This window comes from Pocillopora verrucosa, chromosome 8 (genome assembly GCF_036669915.1).
Source record: "Pocillopora verrucosa isolate sample1 chromosome 8, ASM3666991v2, whole genome shotgun sequence".
NCBI classification, from domain to species: Eukaryota; Metazoa; Cnidaria; class Anthozoa; order Scleractinia; family Pocilloporidae; genus Pocillopora; species Pocillopora verrucosa.
Genome location: NC_089319.1, coordinates 21,848,059 through 21,872,476, shown reverse-complemented (window position 1 = coordinate 21,872,476; position 24,418 = coordinate 21,848,059). Strand labels below are relative to the sequence as shown.

Sequence of the window (24,418 nt, the reverse complement as noted above, 5' to 3'; positions counted from 1 at the left end):
GATGGGTTAGGATGGTACATTTTTAGCATACTCCCTTTAGGGAGTTGAGCCAGTATGAAATCGAGGCGAGTATCGATTACTGATTATTCTTTTCACACTTTAATCGAGTGAAGACACTTTCTGTTTCCATCCGACGCTGTCTGTTTTTACTCACCTCCTCCCCTTTTCCCTACCTCTCTGATACGTATTATTGTTGAGTTTATACATAAATTTATATAATTTTGTTTTGGCGTTTTTTGTGCCCTATCCTTTACTGGGCTGATATTTGAAGTATGTTTTTCAGACAATAGAATGTTGATATTTAAATAAAGGCGGCTTTGGGCTTTTGCCCTCAGCCGTTTTACTCCATTTGGTGTATTTCTTTGATAATGAGCCCAGCAAACGAGCTCAGGCCGCAATGCATCTCTTTAATTAATATGTTTGAGAGGGAAGGAAGGCATAAAAAGACAAAGCAACATAAAAACAAAATAGAATACACGTTAGGATCTTACACTGATTTTCCTTGCAGAATTTAAAGCTGAAGCAGGTAATTTTCTTCAGTCCTGATATTAAACATGGACAATAAACGTAAGCAGACACTACATAAGTACAGAAAAAAAAAAGACAACCGAGGGTTTAAAAAATAAAACAGTCTACGAATGTAAATTGATGCAAACGTGGTATATGTAATAAAAGCTAAGTTTTTTCGTTTGTCTCACGATGTAGTCACGTGTGATGTAGATCGCGACGTTTCGACTGCATACTGCTAGTCTTCTTCAGGCGATGAGGTCGACTGGTCATGCATGATGCTCTGCTATGATTAGTTTTTTTTTCAACAGCTCTGATTGGTGCATTTCGATCCTTGCTGTTCACTCAGTGATTTGCTCCCTCGGTGATCCGAGGTTTCAATCCCCGTATGGTCGTGACAGTGAATCAAATGGAAAAAGATAATTTTTTTAAAAGATTTTATAGAACACTTCTCGATTATCCTTGAGCAAACTGGACTTACGTCATCGTAGGAGCTCCAAAACTTTGAACATATCAGGTGATTCCGTCAAATCCCCAGCTAAGGGAAGAGTTCATGTCCTACCAGTGACGGCCACACTGGCTCGAAGGACGAGACACCAGAGCTATCGCAGAAGAATGGCAGTTTCTTACAGTGTCTTGAAGGAAACCCAAAGTCACCCAGAACTAAATGTGGGATGAAAAAAAAGAACTCTCCCCGAAAAAATTGATTTTGTGTGTCGAATTCTGTTTCCTCTTTCATATGCCTTGTACAATTTGGACTACTGGTATGTTTATTTGCTGGGCATTGATATAATAACATAAGATTTTCGCCTTTAGTCGGGAAACTTCAAATAATCATATCTACCCTATCCTATAAATGGAGGTTGTCGAACAGTTCTCTAGATTTGTTGCGTGATGAATGAGGTTATTACTGCCAAAACGAGTTTTTGTGCCTTTTATAGTTAATTTAGTTTTTATTTTCGAAGTTATATGTCTACTCGTACTTAAACATTAAATACTTTCCCAGGAAGTACCTGAGAGGGAGTTAATTGGTGTACATAAAATCCTTTTCCTGTGTATATGTTAAGTAAGTTGTAAAAAGTTATATTACGCGCGCGTTTTAATTGCCTCTTACTTATGATCTATTGGAGGACAGACGCATAGGTAACGTCACCATCAAACAGTTTTGCTTCTCTATTGTTTAGAACAAACATATACCATATTGCTGTGGGTCTGTCCAGTAACAGATCACAGATTACGTCAAAATATGGCGCAGCTGAGCCATCAAAACGGTATTGCTTCTTTATCATATAAAGCAAACATGTCCCATGTTGTCGTGCGTCTGTTCAGGAATAGATCATATATGGCGTCAAACTGTATAAGAACAAAAAGTGTCACAATACCAAGGGCAGCCAAGCGTGTCAGTGATGATCTCACCAAATTTTGAATCTCCTGCGGCAACATTGAATTTATAACTGTGTGTTGGGTGACTTACTAACTGGTCAAGTATAGTGACCGACAAGTATTGTCAATTTAATTTAGCTAACGAATTTATATGAAGTGTTTAAAATTAAATCTATAAGGTATTGCAACTTTCAGTTTGTAAAAGTATCCATATGCTCTGTATTTTTATGAGTTTTTCTAAAGAATTTGAATCTACATGATTCAAAGAATTCGAAGGCAAGTTTCAAGCTATAAATGCATAGCAATCTTATCTTATGTCCCTCTAAGATACGAAATCGAACCCTTGCACCTTTTTTCAAATAATGTGCATGCGTATATCGTTGAACCTAGAGAGGTGCTAAGCAGACCCATACGAGCGCGATACTGGTGTTGTGTGCGGTTTGCGCAATGCTCAAACAAAAGATTGTCATTGACTGTTTCATTACGATAATGTTCCCAGCCCATAAGAGCTGTGATTAATTCAATTTGTAGGCTGAAGCTCTCCATATTTAATTGCCTCAAAGCGCTCAATCGAATGCAGTTTATTTTAGTGACACACAATCTCTGCTATTCTTTCCAATGAAATCTTCATCCTCGCTGGTCTTTTAGAAATAATCATTGTGGTCAGAGTTTCCTTTCTCTGTATAAGCAGATGGAACACGAATTCTTTCGTCATGAAGTTCGTTTCCACTATGAACCGAATAATTTAAGGTGGTATCGAAGAGAAGCTTACAAGACGGTCACTCGTGGAAAGGCTACATTGACGCCAGCGAAATGATTTCCAAGTCTCTAAGCGAAGGGCATTTTACACGGGTGGCTTTGAAACCCATGAAAGCGCCCATGTACAATTTCCAAGAGGTTGGGTGTCGTCCAAATTGCCAATGGAACGAGATTTGCCATAGCAACCAAAATGTGTCTTTTCCATTTTTTTTCGCCAAACGGCCATAACTGCGATGTTCTGATAACGAGTCTGGATGGCCAATGATGCGCCCGTGAAAAACCATTCAATAACCAGTGCAACTGAGGTATGATGGCAAATTTCTGCAGCAGTTTTAAAAGTGGAATATTTTGTATGTAAATAAATTGATACAAGTACAAAACACTGTTAACAGAAATAATAGCAGTTGATTCATAAAGCATACTTAAAATAGCGACATCAGCCATTAGTCGCTCACGCCGAGGAGTGCGGAAACTTCCCCAAGGAGCTGATTTTATTTTTAAAATGAAATGACAAACGTGATCAATGATAACCATGGTGCTTCTCTCTATGACTTCTGCAGCACCGTGGACTATTCCAAGGATAGCGATGGATTTAAGGCTGTCAAGCTCTGCTTGCAACACTCGAAACATAACCGCTGCTCCAAAATACAACGGCGCTAACAAGACGAACGAACGTCCTGGATGAGTTATGCGCCATAACCGCTGAACGCATATTCGAGAGATCACCTTAAGAACGACCGCGATGAGAGGCGAGAAGATTGCTATAAGTAGCTTTCCTTTCCCATCTTGCTTGCTGTACATCGGGTAAATATAAGACGCTACGAAGATGCCGATTGCGAAAGGGAAACAACTTGGCATTAGCATTTTGAAAAATAAATTCAGCCTTTTTGATAACGAGCGAAACGCATTTGTTAAGAGATAAATTTGCCAACATACACTTGAGAGAAAAAAAACGTTCAATGGAATCTTTTTTAACACAGAAAGTCTAGAATGAGATATTCCAAGAAGTTGAAGCGCCACGCGATAAAGTGTATCCAAAGAAAACAGGAGAAGAGCTACTAAGAACAGTTTCCCCTTCAACCCCATTATCTGATATGGTCGGAAAAGTAAAAGCACACCTCCAAAGAACCACAAGTACAGGAAAACACAACTTGTGATATCAGACAATGTTCTGATCCATTGTACTTTCTCAGGAATTGTCTCCGTGTCATGAAATTGACAGTTGTATATGGTTTGATAGCAGACGTAGGTTATCATTATATATAGGACACCGATAATAGCAGCAGTCAACAATGAAATCAAAGCACCGGTACACAGTGCTTTCCACACTGTGGAAAGAGTGGATGGTCTGAGCCGCTTCCAAGCCATTGCTCGATCTTCATCTTGTTGGCCGCTTAACGTCTCTTCATTTTCCTCTGGTGTGCACGCGTTTATACATCTCACATTAAGACTTGATGAAGGGAGATAGGAAAAAGCTGTATCCCTTCTATCGCTGTATTCTTGAAATATAAACTCATCTACAGGATGATAATACCATTCTCGACCAGTGCTTTCCAATGGATCATAGCCAAATAATTCCGCTGTAAATTCAGGTTCTTCAGGATTGTAATGCTCTGTGACACCTCGTGTGAAACTGAACACGATGTGACCAAAAACTTCTATCAATGTACTGCTACTCATTTTGGAATGATTTACTTTTACAACGAACGTTGAGATACAACAGGAAGATTTCAACTTTGGACTTTCGATATCAACTTGAACATCGATATTTTCCGTTAATTTTCCAATTTTAATTGATTTTTCTAATGTGCATGGTGTCATTCCTAAAAATTGGACATAGATGCGCATGAATATGGAAACTTTCGATAGTGCTTTGGACTTTCGATATTTTCTTAACTTTTTCCTCGGGAGTAAATATTTGGTGTCGTGGGCGACGTATCCTTAATCACTGACTTAATATCAGACATGCACATAAATTATGCCGAAGAGCGATTGATATACGAATTAAAGTGAAAAGGCTTACGCAGTTCATCCCAGTGTGTAGTTTTTGCAGACAACTAGTAAATGTTTTTTGCATTACAGAAGAAAATCACTGAAACTCATTTGACTCATTACTCTCAGCTATTTTTGGAAGAAAACGAAATATCTAGATTTTAACGGAAGTTTTCACACAGATGTAGCTGGAGGGAATTCTTCAGCATTAGCTTTCTGACTAAGAGATCAAGGTTCGTTTGGGAACAATCCTATTCTTAATGATTACCGGTAGATTGCAATTAAAATAAAATCAGACCGTAATCCAGACAATAACCGTAAATTTTCAGGTTTCATTCGAAACTAAAAATTAGTCAATACTAAAAGAGCATTTATTGTATTCTTCGCGAGCTTATTCATCTCACGGTGGGGGCTGAATCAGACCATCCGAGATTCTTCTCAGATACAATACGTATGTCAGAACAATAATTATATCGATCAAATTTACTTAAATGCTTACACAGTTCCGTGATCTTGCCACTTTTGATCTCAAAGCCTTTTTAAATATACCTCATACGGAAGCAAGTTGTACGATGATGACATTAGCCAGTTCGGCACACTCCATTCTATCAGAGAGCCGAACAATTTCCCGTCCTTAATATTATGTAAAAAAATTGATTAAGTAATTGACTCAGTCAACTCAACTGATAGCAAATTAAAGTTAATGTTAGATCAGGGGAAGGGTAGATACTGACATTGATCCGAGGTTTCAATCCCCGTATGGTCGTGACAGTGAATCAAATAGAAAAAGATAATTTTTTAAAATGATTTTGTAGAACACTTCTCGATTATCCTTGAGCAAACTGGACCTACGTCATCGCAGGAGCTCAAAACCTTTGAACATATCAGGTGATTCCGTCAAATCCCCAGCTAAAGGAAGAGTTCATGTCCTACCAGTGACGGCCACAGCCCCTCATAACGACACTGGCCCGAATGACGAGACACCAGAGCTATCGCAGAAGAATGGCAGCTTCTTACAGTGTCTTGAAGGAAACCCAAAGTCACCCAGAACTAAATGTGGGATGAAAAAAAGAACTCTCCCTGAAAAAATTGATTTTGCGTGTCGAATTCCGTTTCCTCTTATATATGCCCTATACAATTTGGGCTACTGGTATGTTTATTTGCAGGGAATTGATATAATAACTTAAGATTTTCGCCTTTAATCATAAAACTTCAAATAATCATATCTACCCCTCCTATAAATGGAGGTTGTCACATAATTCTCTAGACATGTTGCGTGATGAATCAGGGTATGACTGCCAAAACGAGTTTTTGTTCCTGTTATTGTATAATTAGTTTTTTTTTTCGAAGTTAAACATCTATTTGTACTTAAACATTAAATAATTTCCCAGGAAGTACCTGTAACGGAGGTAATTGTTGTACATAGAATCCTTTTCCTGTGTATATGCTAAGTAAGTTGTAAAAAGCTATATTACGCGCGCGTTTTAATTACTTCTAACTTATGATCTATCGGAAGACAGACGCATGGGTGACGTCACCGTCAAACAACTTTGCTTCTCTATTGTTTAGAACAAACACATACCATGTTGCTGTGGGTATCTTCGATAATAGGTTATAGATTACGTCAAAATGTGGCGCGGCTGAGCCATCAAAACAGTTTTGCTTCTTTATCATATAAAGCAAACATGTTCCATGTTGTCGTACGTTTGTTCAGTAATAGATCACATATGGCATCAAAATGTGGTTAGAACAAAAAGTAGCACAATACTAAGGGTAGCCGAGCGTGTCAGTGATGTTCTCACCAAATTTTGAATCTCCTGTGGCAACAATCTATTTATTGGATAGAAACCAGACTGAGCACTGAGAATTCAGTAAAGCAACAACGTAAAAATACTGTACAACAAACTTCTAATACAAGTATCTGCGCGACCATTGTACTAAGAAACAAATTTAAACCAGTATATAAATTACAGAGTTAACTGTGTGTTGGGTGGCTTGTAAAAGTATCCACATGCTCTGTATTTTTATGAGTTTTTCTAAAGAATTTCTACCTACAAGATTCAAAGAATTCGAAGGCAAGTTTCAAGCTATAAATGCGTAGCAGTCTTATCTTATATGTCTCTAAGATACCAAATCAAACCCTTGCACTATTTTTCAAATAGTGTGCATGCGTATATTATTGAACCCAAAGAGGTGCGAAGCAGACTCATACGAGCGCGATACTGGTGTTGCGTGCGGTTTGCGTAATGCTCAAATAAAAGATTGTCATTGACTGTTTCATTACGATAATGTTCCCAGTTCATAAGAGCTTCGATGAATTTAATTTGCAGGCTGAATTGCCTCAAAGCCGGCGCTAAATCGAGTGGAGTTTATTTTAGTGACACACAATCTCTGCTATTCTTTCCAATGAAATCGTCATCCTTGCAGGTCTTTTAGAAATAATCATTGTGGTCAGAGTTTCTTTCTCTGTACAAGCAGATTGAACTTGGATTATTTCTTCATAAAGCTCGTTTCCGCTATGAACCGAATAATGTAAGACGGTATCAGTGGCTTTGAAAGTCATAAAAGCGCCCATGTACAATTTCCAAGAGGTGGGGTGTCGTCCAAATTGCCAATGGAACGAGATTTGCTATAGCAACCAAAATGTGTCTTTTCCATTTTTCCTATTTTTTTCCATTTTTTCATTTTTCCTTTTTCCAAACGGCCATAACTGCGATGTTCTGATGAGTCTCGATGGCCAATAATGCGCCCGTGAAAAACCATTTAGTAACCAGTGCAACTGAGGTATGGACTGCAAATTTCTGCAGCAGCTTTAAAAGTGGAATATTTTGTAGGTAAATAAATTGATACAAGTACAAAACACTGTTAACAGAAACAATAGCAGTTGATTCATAAAGCATGCTTAAAATAGCGACATCAGCCATTAGTCGCTCACGCCGAGGAGTGCGGAAACTTCCCCAAGGAGCTGATTTTCTTTTTAAAATGAAATGACAAACGTGATCAGTGATAACCATGGTGCTTCTCTCTATGACTTCTGCAGCGCCGTGGACTATTCCAGGGATAGCGATGGATTTAAGGCTGACGAGCTCTGCTTGCAACACTCGAAACATAACCGCTGAACGACCCCGATGAGAGGCGACAAGATTGCTGTAAGAAGCTTTCCTTTCCCATCTTGCTTGCTGTACATCGGGTAAATATAAGACGCTACGAAGATGCCGATTGCGAAAAGGGAAACAGCTCGGCGTTAGCATTTTGAAAAATGAATTCAGCCTTTTTGATAGCGAGCGAAACGCAATTGTTAAGAGATAAATTTGCCAACATACACTGGATAGAAAAAAACGTTCAATGGAATCTTTTTTAACAAAAAAAGTTTAGAAAGAGATATTCTAAGGAGTTGAAGAGCCACGCGATAAAGTGCATCCAAATAAAACAGGAGGAAAGCTACTAAGAACAGTTTCCCCTTCAACCCCATGATCTGATATGGTCGAAAAAGTAAAAGCACACCTCCAAAGAACCACAAGTACAGGAAAACGCAACTTATGATGTCAGACAATTTTCTGATCCATGCACTTTCTCAGGAATTGTCTCTGTGTCATGCAAGTGGCAGTTGTATATGGTTTGATAATAGACGTAGGTTATCATTATATAGAGGACACCGATAATAGCAGCAGTCAACAATGAAATCAAAGCACTGGTGCACAGTGCTTTCCACACTGTGGGAAGAGTGGATGGTCTGAGCCGCTTCCAAGCCATTGCTCGATCTTCATCTTGTTGGCCGCCTAACGTCTCTTCATTTTCCTCTGGTGTGCACGCGTCTATACATCTCACATCAAGACTTGATGAAGGGAGATAGGAAAAAGCTGTATCCCTTCGATCGCTGTATTCTTGAAATATAAACTCATCTACAATACCATTCTACAATACCATTCTCGACCAATGCTTTCCGATGGATCGTAGCCAAATGATTCCGCTGTAAATTCAGGTTCTTCAGGATTGTAATGCTCTGTTACGTCTCGTGTGAAACTGAACACGATGTGACCAAAAACTTTTATCAATGTTCTGCTACTCATTTTGGAATGATTTACTTTTATAACGAAAGTTGAGATACAGCAGGAAGATTTCAATTTTCGACTTTCGATATCAATTTCAATATTGATGTTTTCTGTTAATTTTCCAATTTTAAATGATCTTTCTAATGTGCATTGTGTCATTCCCTAAAAATTGGACATAGATGCGCATGAATATGGAAACTTTCGATGGTGCTTTGGACTTTCGATATTTCCTTAACTTTTTTCTCGGGAGTTAATATTTGGTATCGTGGGCGACATATCCTTAATCACTGACTTAATATCAAAGACATGCACATAAATTATGCCAAAGAGCGATTGATATACGAATTAAAGTGAAAAGGCTTACGCAGTTTATCCCAGTGTGTAGTTTTTGCAGACAACTAGTAAATGTTTTTTCCATTACAGAAAAAAATCACTGAAACTCATTTGACTCATTACTCTCAGCTATTTTTGGAAGAAAACGAAATATCTAGATTTTAACGGATGCTTTCACACAAATGTAGCTGGAGGGTATTCTTCAACATTAGCTTCCTGACTAAGAGATCAAGGTTCGTTTGGGAACAATCGTCTTCTTAATAATTACCGGTAGATTGCAATTAAATTAAAATCAGACCGTAATCCAGACAATAACCGTAAATTTTCAGGTTTCATTCGAAACTAAAAATTAGTTGATACTGAAAGAGCATTTTTGTATTCTTCGTGAGCTTATTCATCTCACGGTGGGGGCTGAATCAGACCATCCGAGATTCTTTTCAGGTATAATACGTATGTCAGAACAAATAATTATATCGATCATATTTACTTAAATGCTCACAATTCTGAGATTCGTTCAAAGCTGTATGATACATCAACAACTGAAAGTTGGTTAATAAAGAGCATTTATTGTTTCCTTCGCGAGCTAATTTATCTCACAGCGGGAGCTGAATCAGACCATCCAAGATTCTTCTTAAATATAATACGCATGTCAGGACAAATAATTATATCGATTAAATTTACTTTCATGCTCACATAGTTCCGTGATCTTGCCGCTTTTGACCTCAAAGCCTTTTTAAATATACTTCATACGGAAGCAATTTGTACGATGATGACATTAGCCAGTTCGGCACATTCTATTCTATCAGCATTGCCATAACGTCAACCGTGCCAGTTTCAGTCTAAATTCTCCAACCAACAAAGACAACTTATTTTGGGTCTTTGAAACTTCCAGAGGAAATTACATTGTTACATCTTGGTAAGGAAATTATTATTTGATGTAAATATTCAAACAAGGATAATTTTGTAAAAAGAGATTCAAATATAAAGTCAGCTATAATTATTCCTTTAATAGGAAAAGATTATAAAGTCAGCTACATACATTATGTTGCGGTTAAGGGAGAGTAATTTCGTTTCATTACGATATTATGATGCCACGCTGAACTCAAATGTATTGGTGAACCTGGTGCATTAATTTGTGCTCTGATGGTTGTGTCTATATCAAGAAGGGTTACTCCTTTACGTTTCAGCTACAAACGTGTTTACCGCTGAATACCATTTGATTGAGTTAAAAGGCTATGGCTAAAAGGCATCTTGTAAGGTTGAGTATTATTAACGAAGGGAACATGAAAAACTTTCTTAACTTATGCACTCAACCATAGTGCCAATGCCACCGCATTGACAAATGCCACAAGAGTGTGTCTCTTCCATCTTTCTCTCTAAACAGCCATGACAGCCATGTTCTGATAACTGATAAGTCTCGATCGCAAGAGACACGCTTGTGAAAACCACTCAATCACTACTAGAACTGACGTTTGGGACTTTTCATAGAGTTGTTCCGATACGCTAATAAATATTTTATCTCGACACATTACCGAAGAGAGCGACCATCATTGAAAAAAACTTATGGCAGCTTATCTAGATATAATAAATGGACACTGGGAAGCTTCAGTTTAAGTTGGCCGATCGTCGTTACTTTTAATTACTTGATAAATGTGCACTGAACATCACTGAAACAGTGAAATCGAGAAATTTCAGAGGCTGTTTCCTTGAAATGCAATGGAGGTGTTTTCATTCCGCCCCCAAGATTCCAGCAACAACTCTCCTAACTTTCTTCTATTTAACTTATTCAACCTTTCAGTCTGTTTGTCGAATCCAACAAGGTCCTTCATTGATGTTCTTCAAATGATTGACCAAAAGCTCAATTCGATACGGTGTTTGCGCTAACAACCTACACAAAAGAATTAAGTCTCATCTCGCGAATATTGTCGAGCCGCTTCAATCATCGTGAACAGATGGAAATCGATTTGCATGATTAGATTGCAGATTACTTGACAGGGCTAGATGATTTTTGCTTTATTGGCACTTGCACTTTCAAAACGTCATACTAAAATTACTGGAGCTTATTCATAACATGTTCATTATATGTCTACGAGCTGAAGTATTCATTCTGACTACCTCTTTATGAGGATTTGTTTAAAATTCAAACGATAGAAATATATAATTCATAATGTTGATCGTCAACATCCTTTTTCTTCAACTTTCATTAGACAAGTCAAAACTTTCGCTGCATGCAGATGGCGGGAGTATTGTTTCTTCTTTGTGAGCACCTTCACTTTCAAAACATTATAATAAAAAACTGGAGCTTGTTCGAAACATGTTCATTCGGTATCGAAGATCTCAAGTGTGCACTCGCGGACAATGACTAACAGTTTGCTGATTGAAGTTTTTGCCCGTGTTTTATTCAGCTTCACACGCGGCGTGACAGAGCATTACGACCCTGATGAGCCTGAAGTGGAGATCTTTGGATATAACGATAGCTTAAGCAGTGAGGGTCGAGAGTGGAATTGTCAGCCCGTTGATAAATTTATTTATCAGGAATATTCACCGCCATCGGACGACGATCATGATCTCTTGTCAGTAGGGAACTCTCGAGTTAGATATCGGGTCATTGACGCGAGCTCACCGGATGAAGATGGAGACGATCAGCAAAATGAAGATGACGAAATGGCATGGAAGCGATTCAGACCATCTGTTCTTCACACAGTTTGTCAATCAATGTACATCGGTGCATTGATTTCACTTTTAACACCTGCCATCATTGGCCTTTTTTACATCATGATCTCTTACGTCTCGTACGAAACGATACGCAACTGCCAATTTCGACCGAAGGAGACAATCCCAGTTAAAATACAGTGGATCAGAACATTGTCTGAGGTGATAGGTGATGCCTTTCTTTACATGTGGTTCTTTGCAGGAATGCTTTTTCTTTTTCGACCGTATCAGTTAAAGGGCGTGAAAAGAAAACTCATTCTTGTTGCTTTTTTCCTGTTCTGTGTTGATATAGTGTATCATGTTGTCCTTCAAATGTTTGGAATATCTCATTCCAAGCTTTCTGCGACTCAGAAGATTCCTCTCTACGTTATATTTCAAATTAGCATATGTTGGCAAGGTTATCTTCTGACAAATCACTTCCGGAACCTGTCGAGGAGAACGAGTTTATTTATAAAATTGACGACACCCTACTGCTCAACTTTTCTTTTTGGCTTCTTTATAGCAAGGTTTATTTATCCAATGTACAACAAACAAACTGAAGATGGAAAACTCCTTATTGCACTCTTCTCACCTCTCTTTGGAGTTATCCTCAAGGTAATCTTACGACTTTGCACTCAACGCTTGAAGAAAGTTGTTCATCCGGGATACTCCTACATCCTGTTAGTGCCGTTGTATTTTGGATCAGCGGTCATGTTTCGAGTAATGCAGGCAGAACTTGATAACCTTAAATTCATCGCTGTTCTTGGAATAATTCACGGCGCGGTAGAAGTTTTAGAACGAAGTGGCATGGTCTTCATTGATCATATTTGTCATGTAATCTTCAAAAGAAAATCAGCTCCATGGGGAAGTTTTCGCACTCCTCGCCGCGAGAGACTAATGGCTGATATCGTTATCACAAGCATGTTGTCCGAATCAACTGGTATTGTGTGTGTTAACGGATTGTTGTACGTATACCAATTCATTTACTTACAAAACACATCATTGTTGAAGCTGCTTCAGGAATTTGTCATTCCTACCTCAGTTCCGCTGGTTATTGAATGGTTTTTCACCGGCGTATCCTTGGCCTTTTTGACACCTTTGGCAAGTGTTTACAGCCCCGCAGCCACCCCTGCTAGGGTTACAGCACAGGGCAGGTAGAGCTCGCTAGCCTGGAAAGGCAGTTTACCTAGGGGAAGGAAAACCCTTATCCCAAACCTCTGCTGCCTTGCGGCTATATCCACACATGGAAAAGGCTTCAGGAGTAAACCTCGAGGAAAAATCCGGAGTTGGAGTCCCTAAGGCAGCTCGAAGTTGAATTCAACCCGTGCTGGCAGCTCCTGCGACGGCACTGGTCCCAAATTGTAACGACCTTGTTGTTCCTTTGGCCCCATCAGTGACGTGGAGAGGGGGAACATGTTACATGGGCAACAGCTTGTTCTCCATAAAACACTGCCCAGGCTAGCATCCGCCTACACTACACACCAACACACCTCGCACTACACCTGGAGAGGACACTCCAGCTACGCCCATGGCGTAGACACAACACGGAGAATGGCAGTTTACCGGTGATAAGCTACTGCTCGATTGGCGTAGAGTGAAGCGCCAGGGGTCGTTCTCGTCGGTGGGAGGGATCTTCGAATCCCACTGGACAGCTACCGCCCGCCTCAAGCTGGGCAGCCCCCAGCCAATAAGGTGCTGTCCCGCCACGGTTTGCTTTCTTCATTGGGTGCATGGAGATTAGGAGATATCCAACAGGCAGACTGCAAACTTTGCACCAGGCAATAACAAAAATCATCAAAAGAAACCAGTCCTGAAACTAGGCTGCTGGAACGTTAGAACAATGCTGACGGGCCTCTCAGAAGACCTTCAGGACGTCAGCGACTCCAGGAAAACAGCCATCATTAACGACGAACTTAGGAGGCTTAATGTGGACATTGCCACCTTACAAGAAACACGACTTGCAGACTCTGGAAGACTGAAGGAGAAAGACTACACCTTCTTCTGGCAGGGGAAAAGCCCCAATGTACTGCGTCAGCATGGGGTGGGCTTTGCAGTGAAGAACAACCTGCTGAACATGGTAAAGCCAGGCAACAGCGGCTCAGAGCGACTCCTCACTCTCTGCCTGAACACCACGGCAGGCCCTGTAACTCTCGTCAGCGTGTATGCTCTAACACTCTCTGCTACACCTGAAATTAAAGACGAGTTTTATGATCAGCTCACAGCCACGATCAGCAACATCCCAAACAAAGAACAACTTATCCTTCTGGGCGACTTCAACGCCAGAGTAGGAGCTGATCAAAGATCATGGCCTTCTTGCCTTGGAAAGTTTGGCATAGGCAAGATGAACGACAATGGCCAGAGACTGCTCGAGCTATGCACCTATCACAAACTCTGCATAGCCAACTCTTTCTTCAAGACCAAACCTCAGCACAAGGTCTCTTGGAGACACCCGCGCTCAAAGCAGTGGCATCAGCTGGACCTTATCCTTGTCAGACGAACCGCTATTAAGAACGTCCTCCACACACGCTCTTACCACAGCGCGGACTGTGACACAGACCACTCCTTGGTGTGTTGCAAGGTCAGGCTCCATCCGAAAAGGTTCCACCGTGGCAAGAAGAAAGGGAGCCCTCGTATTGATGTCATTAAGTTGAGCCAGCCTGATCTTAAAGAGCAATTTGCTGAGAGGTTTGAGAATCATCTAGCAACATTACAGTCAGGGGACTCCGCAACTGAGAAGTGGACCACCTTACGGGATACAATGCATCGCACTGCCTTGGCCACCTTTGGAAAAAGTACCTCGAAATCGCATGACTGGTTCAAAGCTAAATCCGCTGTGATGACCCCCATCATAGAAGCAAAGCGTGCCGCTCTAACGGAATACAAGCGATTACCCAGCGAGAAAAATCTTCAGATTCTCCGAGCTATAAGGAACAAAGTCAAACACACTGCAAGACGCTGTGCCAACGACTACTGGACCGAACTCAGCGAAGCCATCCAGACTGCAGCAATTACTGGGAACATAAGAGGGATGTATGAAGGCATCAAAACATCAATAGGTCCAATCCAGAACAAGACAGCTCCCCTTAAATCCACCTCAGGGGAAGCCATCACAGACAAGGGACAACAGATGGAGAGATGGGTGGAACACTACTCTGATCTCTATTCAAGACAGAATGTAGTAACATCATCAGCCCTTGATGCCATAAAATGCTTACCTGTAATGGAAGAGCTTGACAACGAACCCACTAATGACGAACTCAGCAAGGCTATCAACAGCTTGGCCTCAAGGAAAGCTCCAGGCAGTGACGGGATCCCCCCTGACCTGATCAAACACTGCAAGACTACACTATTACAGCCTTTACATAATGTCCTATGTGCGTGCTGGAAAGAAGGGGCCGTACCACAAGACATGAGGGATGCTAAGATCGTTACCCTCTACAAAAACAAGGGAGATCGCAGTGACTGCAACAACTACAGGGGCATCTCCTTACTCAGCGTTGTGGGCAAAGTCTTTGCTCGGGTTATTTTGGTAAGACTTCAGAAACTGGCTGAACGTATCTATCCAGAGTCACAGTGCGGCTTTCGAGCAGAAAGATCAACGATAGACATGGTATTCTCCCTCCGCCAGCTTCAGGAGAAATGCAGAGAGCAGCAGATGCCTTTGTACATTGCCTTCATCGATCTGACCAAGGCGTTTGATCTTGTAAGCAGAGAGGGTCTCTTCAGAATTCTATCTAAAATTGGCTGCCCCCCTAAACTACACAGCCTGATTGAGTCCTTCCATGCCAACATGCAGGGGACTGTGCAGTTCAACGGCAGAACCTCTGAGTCATTCAACATCAACAGCGGTGTCAAACAGGGCTGCGTACTTGCCCCAACCCTTTTCGGAATCTTCTTTGCCTTCCTTCTGAAACATGCATTTGGCGCATCGAAAGAAGGGATCTACCTGCATACAAGATCAGATGGCAGGCTTTTCAATCTTGCCCGTCTCCGAGCAAAGACCAAAGTGCGTGAAGCCCTGATAAGAGACATGCTATTTGCTGACGATGCAGCAGTAGCCTGCCATACTCAGCAAGCACTTCAGTCACTCATGGACCATTTCTCTCAGGCCTGCAAAGACTTTGGGCTTACCATCAGCCTGAAAAAGACTAAAGTCCTGGAACAAGGAACAGAAACACCACCATCCATTACCATCGACGATTACGAGCTCGAAGTGGTCCATCATTTTACGTATCTAGGCTCCACTGTCACTGACAATCTCTCCTTAGACTTCGAGCTCGACCAGAGAATTGGAAAGGCGGCTGCCACACTTGCACGCCTCACTACACGTGTGTGGTCCAACCCCATGCTCACAGAGAAGACCAAGATGGCAGTATACAGCGCTTGTGTCATCAGTACACTGCTATACGGCAGCGAGACATGGACGATGTACGCCAGACAAGAAAAACGCCTGAACACCTTCCACATGAGAAGCCTCCGCCGCATCCTGGGAATTTCGTGGCAAGACAAAGTCCCAAACACAGAGGTCTTGTCTCGTGCGGGCCTGCCAAGCATGTCAACCTTACTCAGGCAACGTAGACTCCGCTGGCTGGGCCACGTTCATCGCATGCCAGACGGCCGCATCCCCAAAGACTTACTGTATGGTGAGCTAGCCACTGGAAGTAGACGCAGAGGACGCCCACAGCTGCGATACCGAGATGCTTTGAAGCGTGACATGAAGGCTGTAGGAATTGACACAGAGACCTGGGAAAATCTCGCAGCTGATCGGTCACAATGGAGAGGAGCCGTTACAAGGCACCTCAAAACAGGAGAAGAGAAGCTGACACAAGCTGCCACAAGGAGGCGGAACCGCAGAAAACTTCGTATCAGCAACGTCCAACAAACAGCATACACGTGCAGCACTTGCGGCAGGGACTGCCATTCACGCATTGGCCTTCACAGTCATAGCCGCAGATGCTCCAGCCAAACACACAATTAGGATGCTATACCCATGGTCGACCCTGACCGATGGAGGCCTACTACTATCCTTGGCCATCGAGACTCGCTTTCAGAATATCGCGGTTATGGCTGTTTGGCGTAAAAGATGGAAAAGACACATTTTGTTTGCTATAACTAACCTGGTTCCGCTAGCTATTTGGACGACAGGAAATCTCTTGGAAGTTGTGCATGGGCGCTTTGATGAGTCTGAAGGTCACCATTGCAAAATGCCCTTTTCATAGAGAACTTCTAAAAACTTGCCGCTATTTTGCTTATCGCTATTTTGCTCGAGTTGAAGTCAACGTCACGATCGACCGATACGGAGGTTTCACTTAAGGCAGTACTTTCAGGCTCAGGGATATCGCATGTTAAACCGGCAACGCCAGTCGATAGACGTACCAGTTTAAACTGCGTCTCGGTATTCGAACTGTGATTGCTGCAAACGGAGGCAGCCATCACACTGGAGGCCTTCTTGACGGGATCGAACTGGTTGCTGACAAGAAATACATATCGTAAGGAAGATCGAAGAGATCGTAACGTAGATCGCGATTTGATTCACTTGTTAGAGTTGCTGTCTCACCTCAAATTAAAATTCGCACGATGCCATGTGATATCTTCACACCTTCACACCCCAACAAGATCGAAATATCCTTTACGCCATTGGAAAATTAGTATCCTCCGATCAGCTTCTTTATTCAACACAGAATCAGAAACCTTACGCTGGCACAAGCACGCTATACGAAGGATCAAATTTCTGTTTCCGAAACCGGTATTGCACTTAAAGCTTGACAAACAGTTCTCTACCAGGCTGCCAACAAAGGGGTGTTGGTCGAGCGAATTGTCTCGAATAGCGCGAATAGTCTCGAATGGTGCGACTAGTGGCGAACAGTAGAGAATACTCCCGAATTGTGGATTCGTTGATCAATTGGAGCAATAGACACAGATAAATTCGACCAAGAAAGCTCTGTTAAAAAAAAAAAAACTAAAAACAATAAGCTATGTCCTGCGTTAGTTATCCAAATAAGCAACAAAATTCCTTTCCTATACCACGTTGCTGCGAGGTTGACTGCGACGAATTGGCTACCAAATTTCTGTCATTTGTCATTATTCTCACACCTATTTGCCTTTACTCAATGAGCATTCAGTTCTTTTGTGTACCTGTTAAGTAGAAAAACCCTCGGGTTAAAACCCGAATCGAAAATGAGCTCAGTGTCCCTTCTATCACTGTATTCTTGAAATATAAACTCGTCTACAGGATGATAATACCATTCTCGACTGGTGCTTTTCATATCCACTTTTCCTGCTTTTGATGCTCAGTCGAGTGAAAAGGGAAAAGTTTAGAGACAATGGCCACTTTGTTTTCTTAATCCTAACAGCCTCAGGGTGGCTGAAAGTGGTGTCCATCGCTCTAAACCTGTCAAATTATAACCCAACGACACACATCAAAAGCCACTCACTGCATAAGGACCAATAGTCCGTGAGAGAAATAGCGCTTAGGACTATATGAAGGTGCACACTTGCATACACTGGAAGAGAATCATTTTTCCTACTTTGTTAAACACGTGGTCAATTCTCAAAAGCCCTTAAGGCCACTTCGCTTGAAAGCACAGCTTATGACACGAACCAACGCTGGAAACAAATAATTAAATGTTTTTTGTCCATAATTGAATAGTATGGCTGTCTGTATTTAAAGTCTAAATTTTAAATGAAAACAGGCAGGTTTAACAACTATGACAATAACTCATAGAAAAATAACTAGTGACAAAAACATATATCCATTCATGTCTCGATGTTTCTGCATCTCTGAATTCTCAGGAACTAGATTTAAAGTGGACGATTCGTTTTAGGTAAAGTGTGCCCCCTTTCCAGCCTCTCTATACAGTGCATGTATGAAAAGCAGAAGAAGAAACTATCACGCCACTAAACTCTTCCGAGTTCTGCGGATCATAGCAAACTGTATTCATGAATAAAACTGACAGTCTTTCGAGTCAACAGAACCTCGTAGAGAAGAAAATGATCGAAAGCTCATTTTCGATTCGGGTTTTAACCCGAGGGTTTTTCTACTTAACAGGTCCACAAAACTGAACTGAACTGAATGCTCATTGAGTAAAGGTATCGAGCTGTTTAATTGCCGTAGAACAAATGAAGTCCTGTCATCGTGAAAGCATCTGAAAGGATGTGTTGAAATAAGTGGTTAAAGATGATCGCGTAAGTTTCGAAAATACTGTCAACTTACTCTACGTATAAATTCATATCCAGCTAATCTCTGATGTCTCACATCCGTAGTACACGATTTTATCTACATACAGCGCACTCCAAATACACTTTCTTGAAAGGTTTCGAATGATAAATTTTCTAAAATTCCTGCATCAATACGCATATCAGAATACACTTTCTATATGCATATCAGAATTAAGAGTTAGGACTTGCCATTTTCTTATTAAGAAGAAAGGCGCGTGCATGAGTGAACGCCGTGTAAACGGAAAACAACGACGTCCTTGCAAGCTCTTTTTTTTATCATGCCCAGGACCTCGCATGCTTGTTGTCTAAAAGTTTTCTGTCGTCGCCTGTCGCAAATATACCTTGGATTCAGAAAAGACTAAAAGACTGCTTGCCTTCCACAAGCTGAGCGGGTCGATTTTGTTCTCCTCGTTGCCAGGTTTCGGTGACTGCAACGTGTCAATAATCTTGAGCAGTACACGCCCACTTCAGGCTCATCAGGGTCGTAATGCATGAAACTGTTTAATTACGGCGGAAAATTAGAAAACTATAAGCAAACGCAGAAATTATTTATTAGGGAAGCGAAGTCCTGTCTTTATGAAAGCACATGAAAGGATATTTTGACATATCAAGTGGTTACTTTTTAAACAAAACTAAAAAAAAAAATTACTAGGGTCTTCATAGGCTCTTTGTATTGAAAATCTTCGCTATACTGGCTCAATCAGTATTGGATATTGATGCACAATGCATCTGAAATCAGGAAGAATAAAATATTTTATTCGACACATTACTAAAGAGAGCAATCATCATTGAAAAAAACTTATGGCAGCTTACCTAGAAATAATAAATGGATATTGGGAAGCTTCAGTTTAAGTTGGCCGATCGTCGTTATTTTGAATTACTTCGTAAATGTTCACTGAACATCACTGAAGCAGTGAAATCTAGAAACTTCAGTTTCTTGTTACCCTGAAATGCAATGGAAGCTTTTTCACTCCACCCTCAAGATTCCAACAACAATTCTCCTAACGGTCTGCTATTTACTTTATCAAGCTTTCAGCTCTGACAATTTTTTTGCAGAATCAAACAAGTTACTTTATCAATATTCTTAAAATTATTGATCAAAAGCCGACTTTCGATACGGTTTTTGCGCCAACAACTCACACAAAAGCATCAAGAGTTCATTTTGCAAATACTTTCGAGCCGTTTCAATCATCGTGGCTAAATGGAAAACGACTTGCATACGTAAGCATTGTGCAACGAGGAAGTGAAGTTCCGTCATACACGGCAATCATCTCTTTGCTAAAGAAATCAGTATTTTTCGCGACTGAATGTTACAGAAGAGGTCTTTGATGACATGTTTGCCTTACAGTACAAAGCTCATAGGCTAAAATTGGTGTAGAAGTGATTGATATTCTATTTGTTCAATGAGGTGTAGTAATTTACTTTCAGATCTACTCTGTCGTCTCACAATCTCAGTACATTTATTACCGACTAATCGTCGTCATCTTGTCTCTTGGATTTTCACGCAGTACAGTATAGTGGTGGATTCTTCTGGTCGACACTTGGCCTGTTTCCGTGTAATGCAAATGAGGCTTTATACCAGATCCCTTGACAGAGCTAGATGGCTTTTGCTTTGTTAGCGCTCTCACTAAACTTTCATACTAAAAAAACCAGAGCTTATTCGAAACACGTTCATTAGATGTCAAAGAGCTGAAGTATTCATTCTGACTACCTCTTTATAAGGATATATTTAAAATTCAAACGATAGAAATACATATCATTGGTAAATTTGACCGTCAACATCTCTTTTTCTAAAATTTTCAGTGAACAAGTAGAGTAGTCAATACTTTCGCTGACATTCAGATGGCCGGAGTATTGTTTCTTCTTTGTTAGTACTTTTACTTTCAAAACATCATAATAAAAAACCTGCAGCTTATTCGAAACATGTTCATTCGGTATTGAAGACCTCAAGTGTGCACTCGAAGACTCTGTAACGCGGACAATGACCAACAGTTTGGTCATTTAAGTTTTTGCCCGTGTTTTATTCAGCTTCACGCGCGGCGTGACAGAGCATTACGACCCTGATGAGCCTGAAGTGGAGATCTTTGGTTACGACGGTAGCTTAAGCAGTGAGGGCCGAGAGTGGAATTGTCAGCCCGTTGATAAACCTATATATCAGGAATATTCACCGCTATCGGACGACGATTATGATCTCTTGTCAGTCGGTAATTCTCGAGTTAGATATCGGGTCATTGACGCGAGCTCACCTGACCAAGATGGAGACGAACAGCAGGATGAAGTTAATGAAATGGCTTGGAAGCGGTTCAGACCATCCATTCTTCGCACAGTTAGTCAATCGATGTACATCGGCGCATTAATTTCATTTTTAACTCCAGCCATCTTTGGCCTTTTACACGTCATGATCTGTTACGTCTCTTATGAAATAGTACTCATCTGCCAATTTCACCCGAATGAGACAATCCCAGTTAAAATACAGTGGATCAGAACATTGTCTGACGTAATAGGTGTTGCCTTTCTTTACATGTGGTTCTTTGTAGAAATGCTTTTTCTTTTTCGACCGTATCAGTTAAAGGGCGTGAAAAGGAAACTTATTCTTGTTGATTTTGTCTTGTTCTGTGTAGATACAGTGTGTCGTGTTGTCCTTCAAGTCTTTGGAATATCTCATTTCAAGTTTTCTGTGACTCAGAAGATTCCTCTCTACGTTATATTTCTAATAAGCATATGTTGGAAAGTTTATCTTCTAACAAATCACTTCCGGAACCTGTCGAGGAGGGCGACTTTATTTATAAAATTGACGACACCCTACTGCTCCGTTCTCTTTCTTGCCGTCTTAGTAGCAACGCTTATTTATCCAATGTACAACAAACAAACTGAAAGTGGAAAACTCCTCATTGCACTCTTCTCGCCTCTCTTTGGAGTAATCTTTAAGGTAGTCTCACGACTTTGCACTCAACGCTTGAAGAAAATTGTTCATCCAGGATACTCCTACATCTTGTTAGCGCCGTTGTATTTTGGATCAGCGACCATGTTTCGAGTAATGCAAGCAGAGCTTAACAACCCCAAACTCATCGCTGCTCTTGGAATAATCCACGGCGCGATAGAAGTTTTAGAACGAAGTGCCATGGTCTTCATTGATCATATTTGTCATGTAATCTTGAAAAGAAAATCAGCTCCCTGGGGAAGTTATCGCACTCCTCGCCGTGAGAGACTAATGGCTGATATCGTTATCATAAGCATGTTGTCTGAATCAACTGCTATTGTGTGTGTTAACGGATTGTTTTACGTATACCAATTCATTTACTTACAAAACACATCATTGTTGAAACTGCTTCAGAAATTTGTTATTCATACATCAGTTCCACTGGTTATTGAATGGTTTTTCACCGGCGTGTCCCTGGCCATCGAGACTCGCTTTCAGAATATCGCGGTTATGGCTGTTTGGCGCATAAGATGGAAAAGACACATTTTGGTTGCGATAACTAACCTGGTTCCCTTAGCTATTTGGACAACAACAAATCTCGTGGAAGTTGTGCATGGGCGCTTTGATGAGTCTAAAAATCACCCTTGCAAAATGCCCTTTTCATAGAGAGCTTCTCAAAACTAAGTGCCGGCAGTCTTTCAGCCTTCCTTGTGTTAATTGAATTGTGTTGGTGTCAGAGACTGTTGACATATTACGCTTACTGGTTATTATCATCCAACTGCTCAAAGTAGAGTACAAATAACGGGCGATTAGAGAACAAATATCCCGCGATATTGTACGGTTATTTGGACAATTTGTTGTTTTGTGCTATAAAAAAACCTGTTTAACCAGTCGACTGCGCGCGCTACGCTTCTCTATCCGTTTTGCTTTTCCTGCCTCAAAGGAAATGAGCAGAAAGACTTAGCAGAAAGTAGTTGGATAATAAATAACTTATTAGACGTTTTAGTGTGTAGTATCGTTGAGTATTTTTAAATCTCGTGAGATTTTAAAATTAATGGACTGAACTTCACACTTGAATATAATTTCTCATGTAATCATGCTAGAATTCAATGCAGTGAACCAAACCCCTTCTTCAGAGTTCTGAAAATAGACTTAAACCAATCTGTTCTAAAGTTTCAAACTATTCGCCAAACTTAATTAGATGCAGTGTTGGTAAACTTTTGCTCTTTAAGTACAACTGCTGGTGCGCAACTGAAAAGTCCCATACTTCATCCTGAGGGGTGGGGTGAGAATTAAGAAAAGAGGTTGCACTATTGACTGTAATGTCTCATCTTTCAATTTACTAAATGTCTGAGTGGAAGAGCCAGATGGGAGAATATTTGACTCGAGATCATGACCTAGAGCCAAACATTTTCCCGTCCTTAATATTATGTGAAAACTTAATTAAGTAATTGTTTTATTACACGTTTTTTGAAACAATTTGCCAAAGGAGACACTTCTCACTTAGTTTGCAAAAGTTTAAGAGTAGACTTTGGACTCAACATGATAACCTAATATCTGTTGCCGATGCCGGGTTATCATGTCAACTTCATACGCCTATGTATATTGACTGAATTCTCTCCAACAAATCAGAGTTTTCATAGTTACTCTATTGTATAAGAATATTCCTTTTTACTTTGTTAATGTCAGAAAAGCAATGATAGTTGTATATTAACAGGGAATTGCATTGGCGACATAAACGTTTGAACGTCCACAAAATCAATAATAAGTTTGAAATCACTCGTTCTGTAACTACGGAATTTTACACTCAACAAAATTAAAGCAATTAAGAACTGATTTACTCTTCTCATTTCAAGTATCAACGATACTCCAGGCTTATATAGTACTGATATAACAATTCGATCGGTTCTCGGTCCTTGGTGAACGGAACAACATTTTTCTCCCGAGTATAGGCTGAGTGATTTGAAAACTCTTTGCGTGTTTTATTAGCCTTTATAGTGAGTTATCAAGCCTCTATACCCCTAGAGAGTACAGTTTATACCTTTATTCAATAGCTGTTGGTCAATCGATACAATAAAAGTTATGATTAACCGATTATGTGTGTGGTACCTCAGTCATTTTATTCTAGGAAATGACAAACACTTGCACAATTCTTTGAAAGAATAACAAAGTCATGTCTCGAGATAAATTGCGTGAACCTGTCTATTTTCCATTCAGTTTGAGCTCTTATCTATCAGATCCAGGTAAATATAACTCAGTAAAATCAGTATAAAGTATAAATCAGTAAAATTTCTATGTTAGACCTGCTGAACCACAATGCTAAGGGAACTGCATTAACAATTGCTACAAGTACATGTCTTTCCATCTTTTCCGCCAAACGGCCATGACGGCCATGTTCTGATAGTGAGTTTCTATCACAAGAGATACGTTGGTGAAAAACTCCTCAATCAGCAGTAAGATTGATGTTTGGATGATCAACAATTTAAGCAAGTTTGCAAAGGTTTCGTTTTCCACGTAAATAAGTTGATAGAAGAAGAAAACGCCATTGGCAGACACGAGGCCG

General features: G+C 40.5%; 1 protein-coding gene and 2 pseudogenes across 1 annotated transcript; 2 read left to right on the top strand and 1 right to left on the bottom strand.

Annotated features, from left to right (window-relative positions):
* Positions 1-2,718: 2,718 nt before the first annotated feature.
* On the bottom strand, positions 2,719-4,329 carry LOC131788285 (uncharacterized; annotated as a pseudogene).
* A 7,055-nt stretch (positions 4,330-11,384) lies between these two features.
* On the top strand, positions 11,385-17,511 carry LOC131788286 (uncharacterized). Its single transcript, XM_066171104.1, has 2 exons — positions 11,385-12,792; positions 16,740-17,511. Exons 1-2 carry the CDS (start codon positions 11,385-11,387, stop codon positions 16,934-16,936), a joined length of 1,605 nt encoding a protein of 534 aa, XP_066027201.1. The 3' UTR covers positions 16,937-17,511.
* Positions 17,512-20,916: 3,405 nt separating this feature from the next.
* LOC131788290 (uncharacterized) lies at positions 20,917-22,521 on the top strand (annotated as a pseudogene).
* Positions 22,522-24,418: the final 1,897 nt, after the last annotated feature.

Bases quoted from the DNA above. Each gene is read 5' to 3' on its own strand.
- LOC131788286 (XM_066171104.1), top strand. From the start codon at position 11,385: ATGACTAACAGTTTGCTGATTGAAGTTTTTGCCCGTGTTTTATTCAGC. The intron at 12,793-16,739 runs TATCCTTGGCCT...GAGGCCTACTAC, and splicing joins TGAATGGTTTTTCACCGGCG to TATCCTTGGCCATCGAGACT.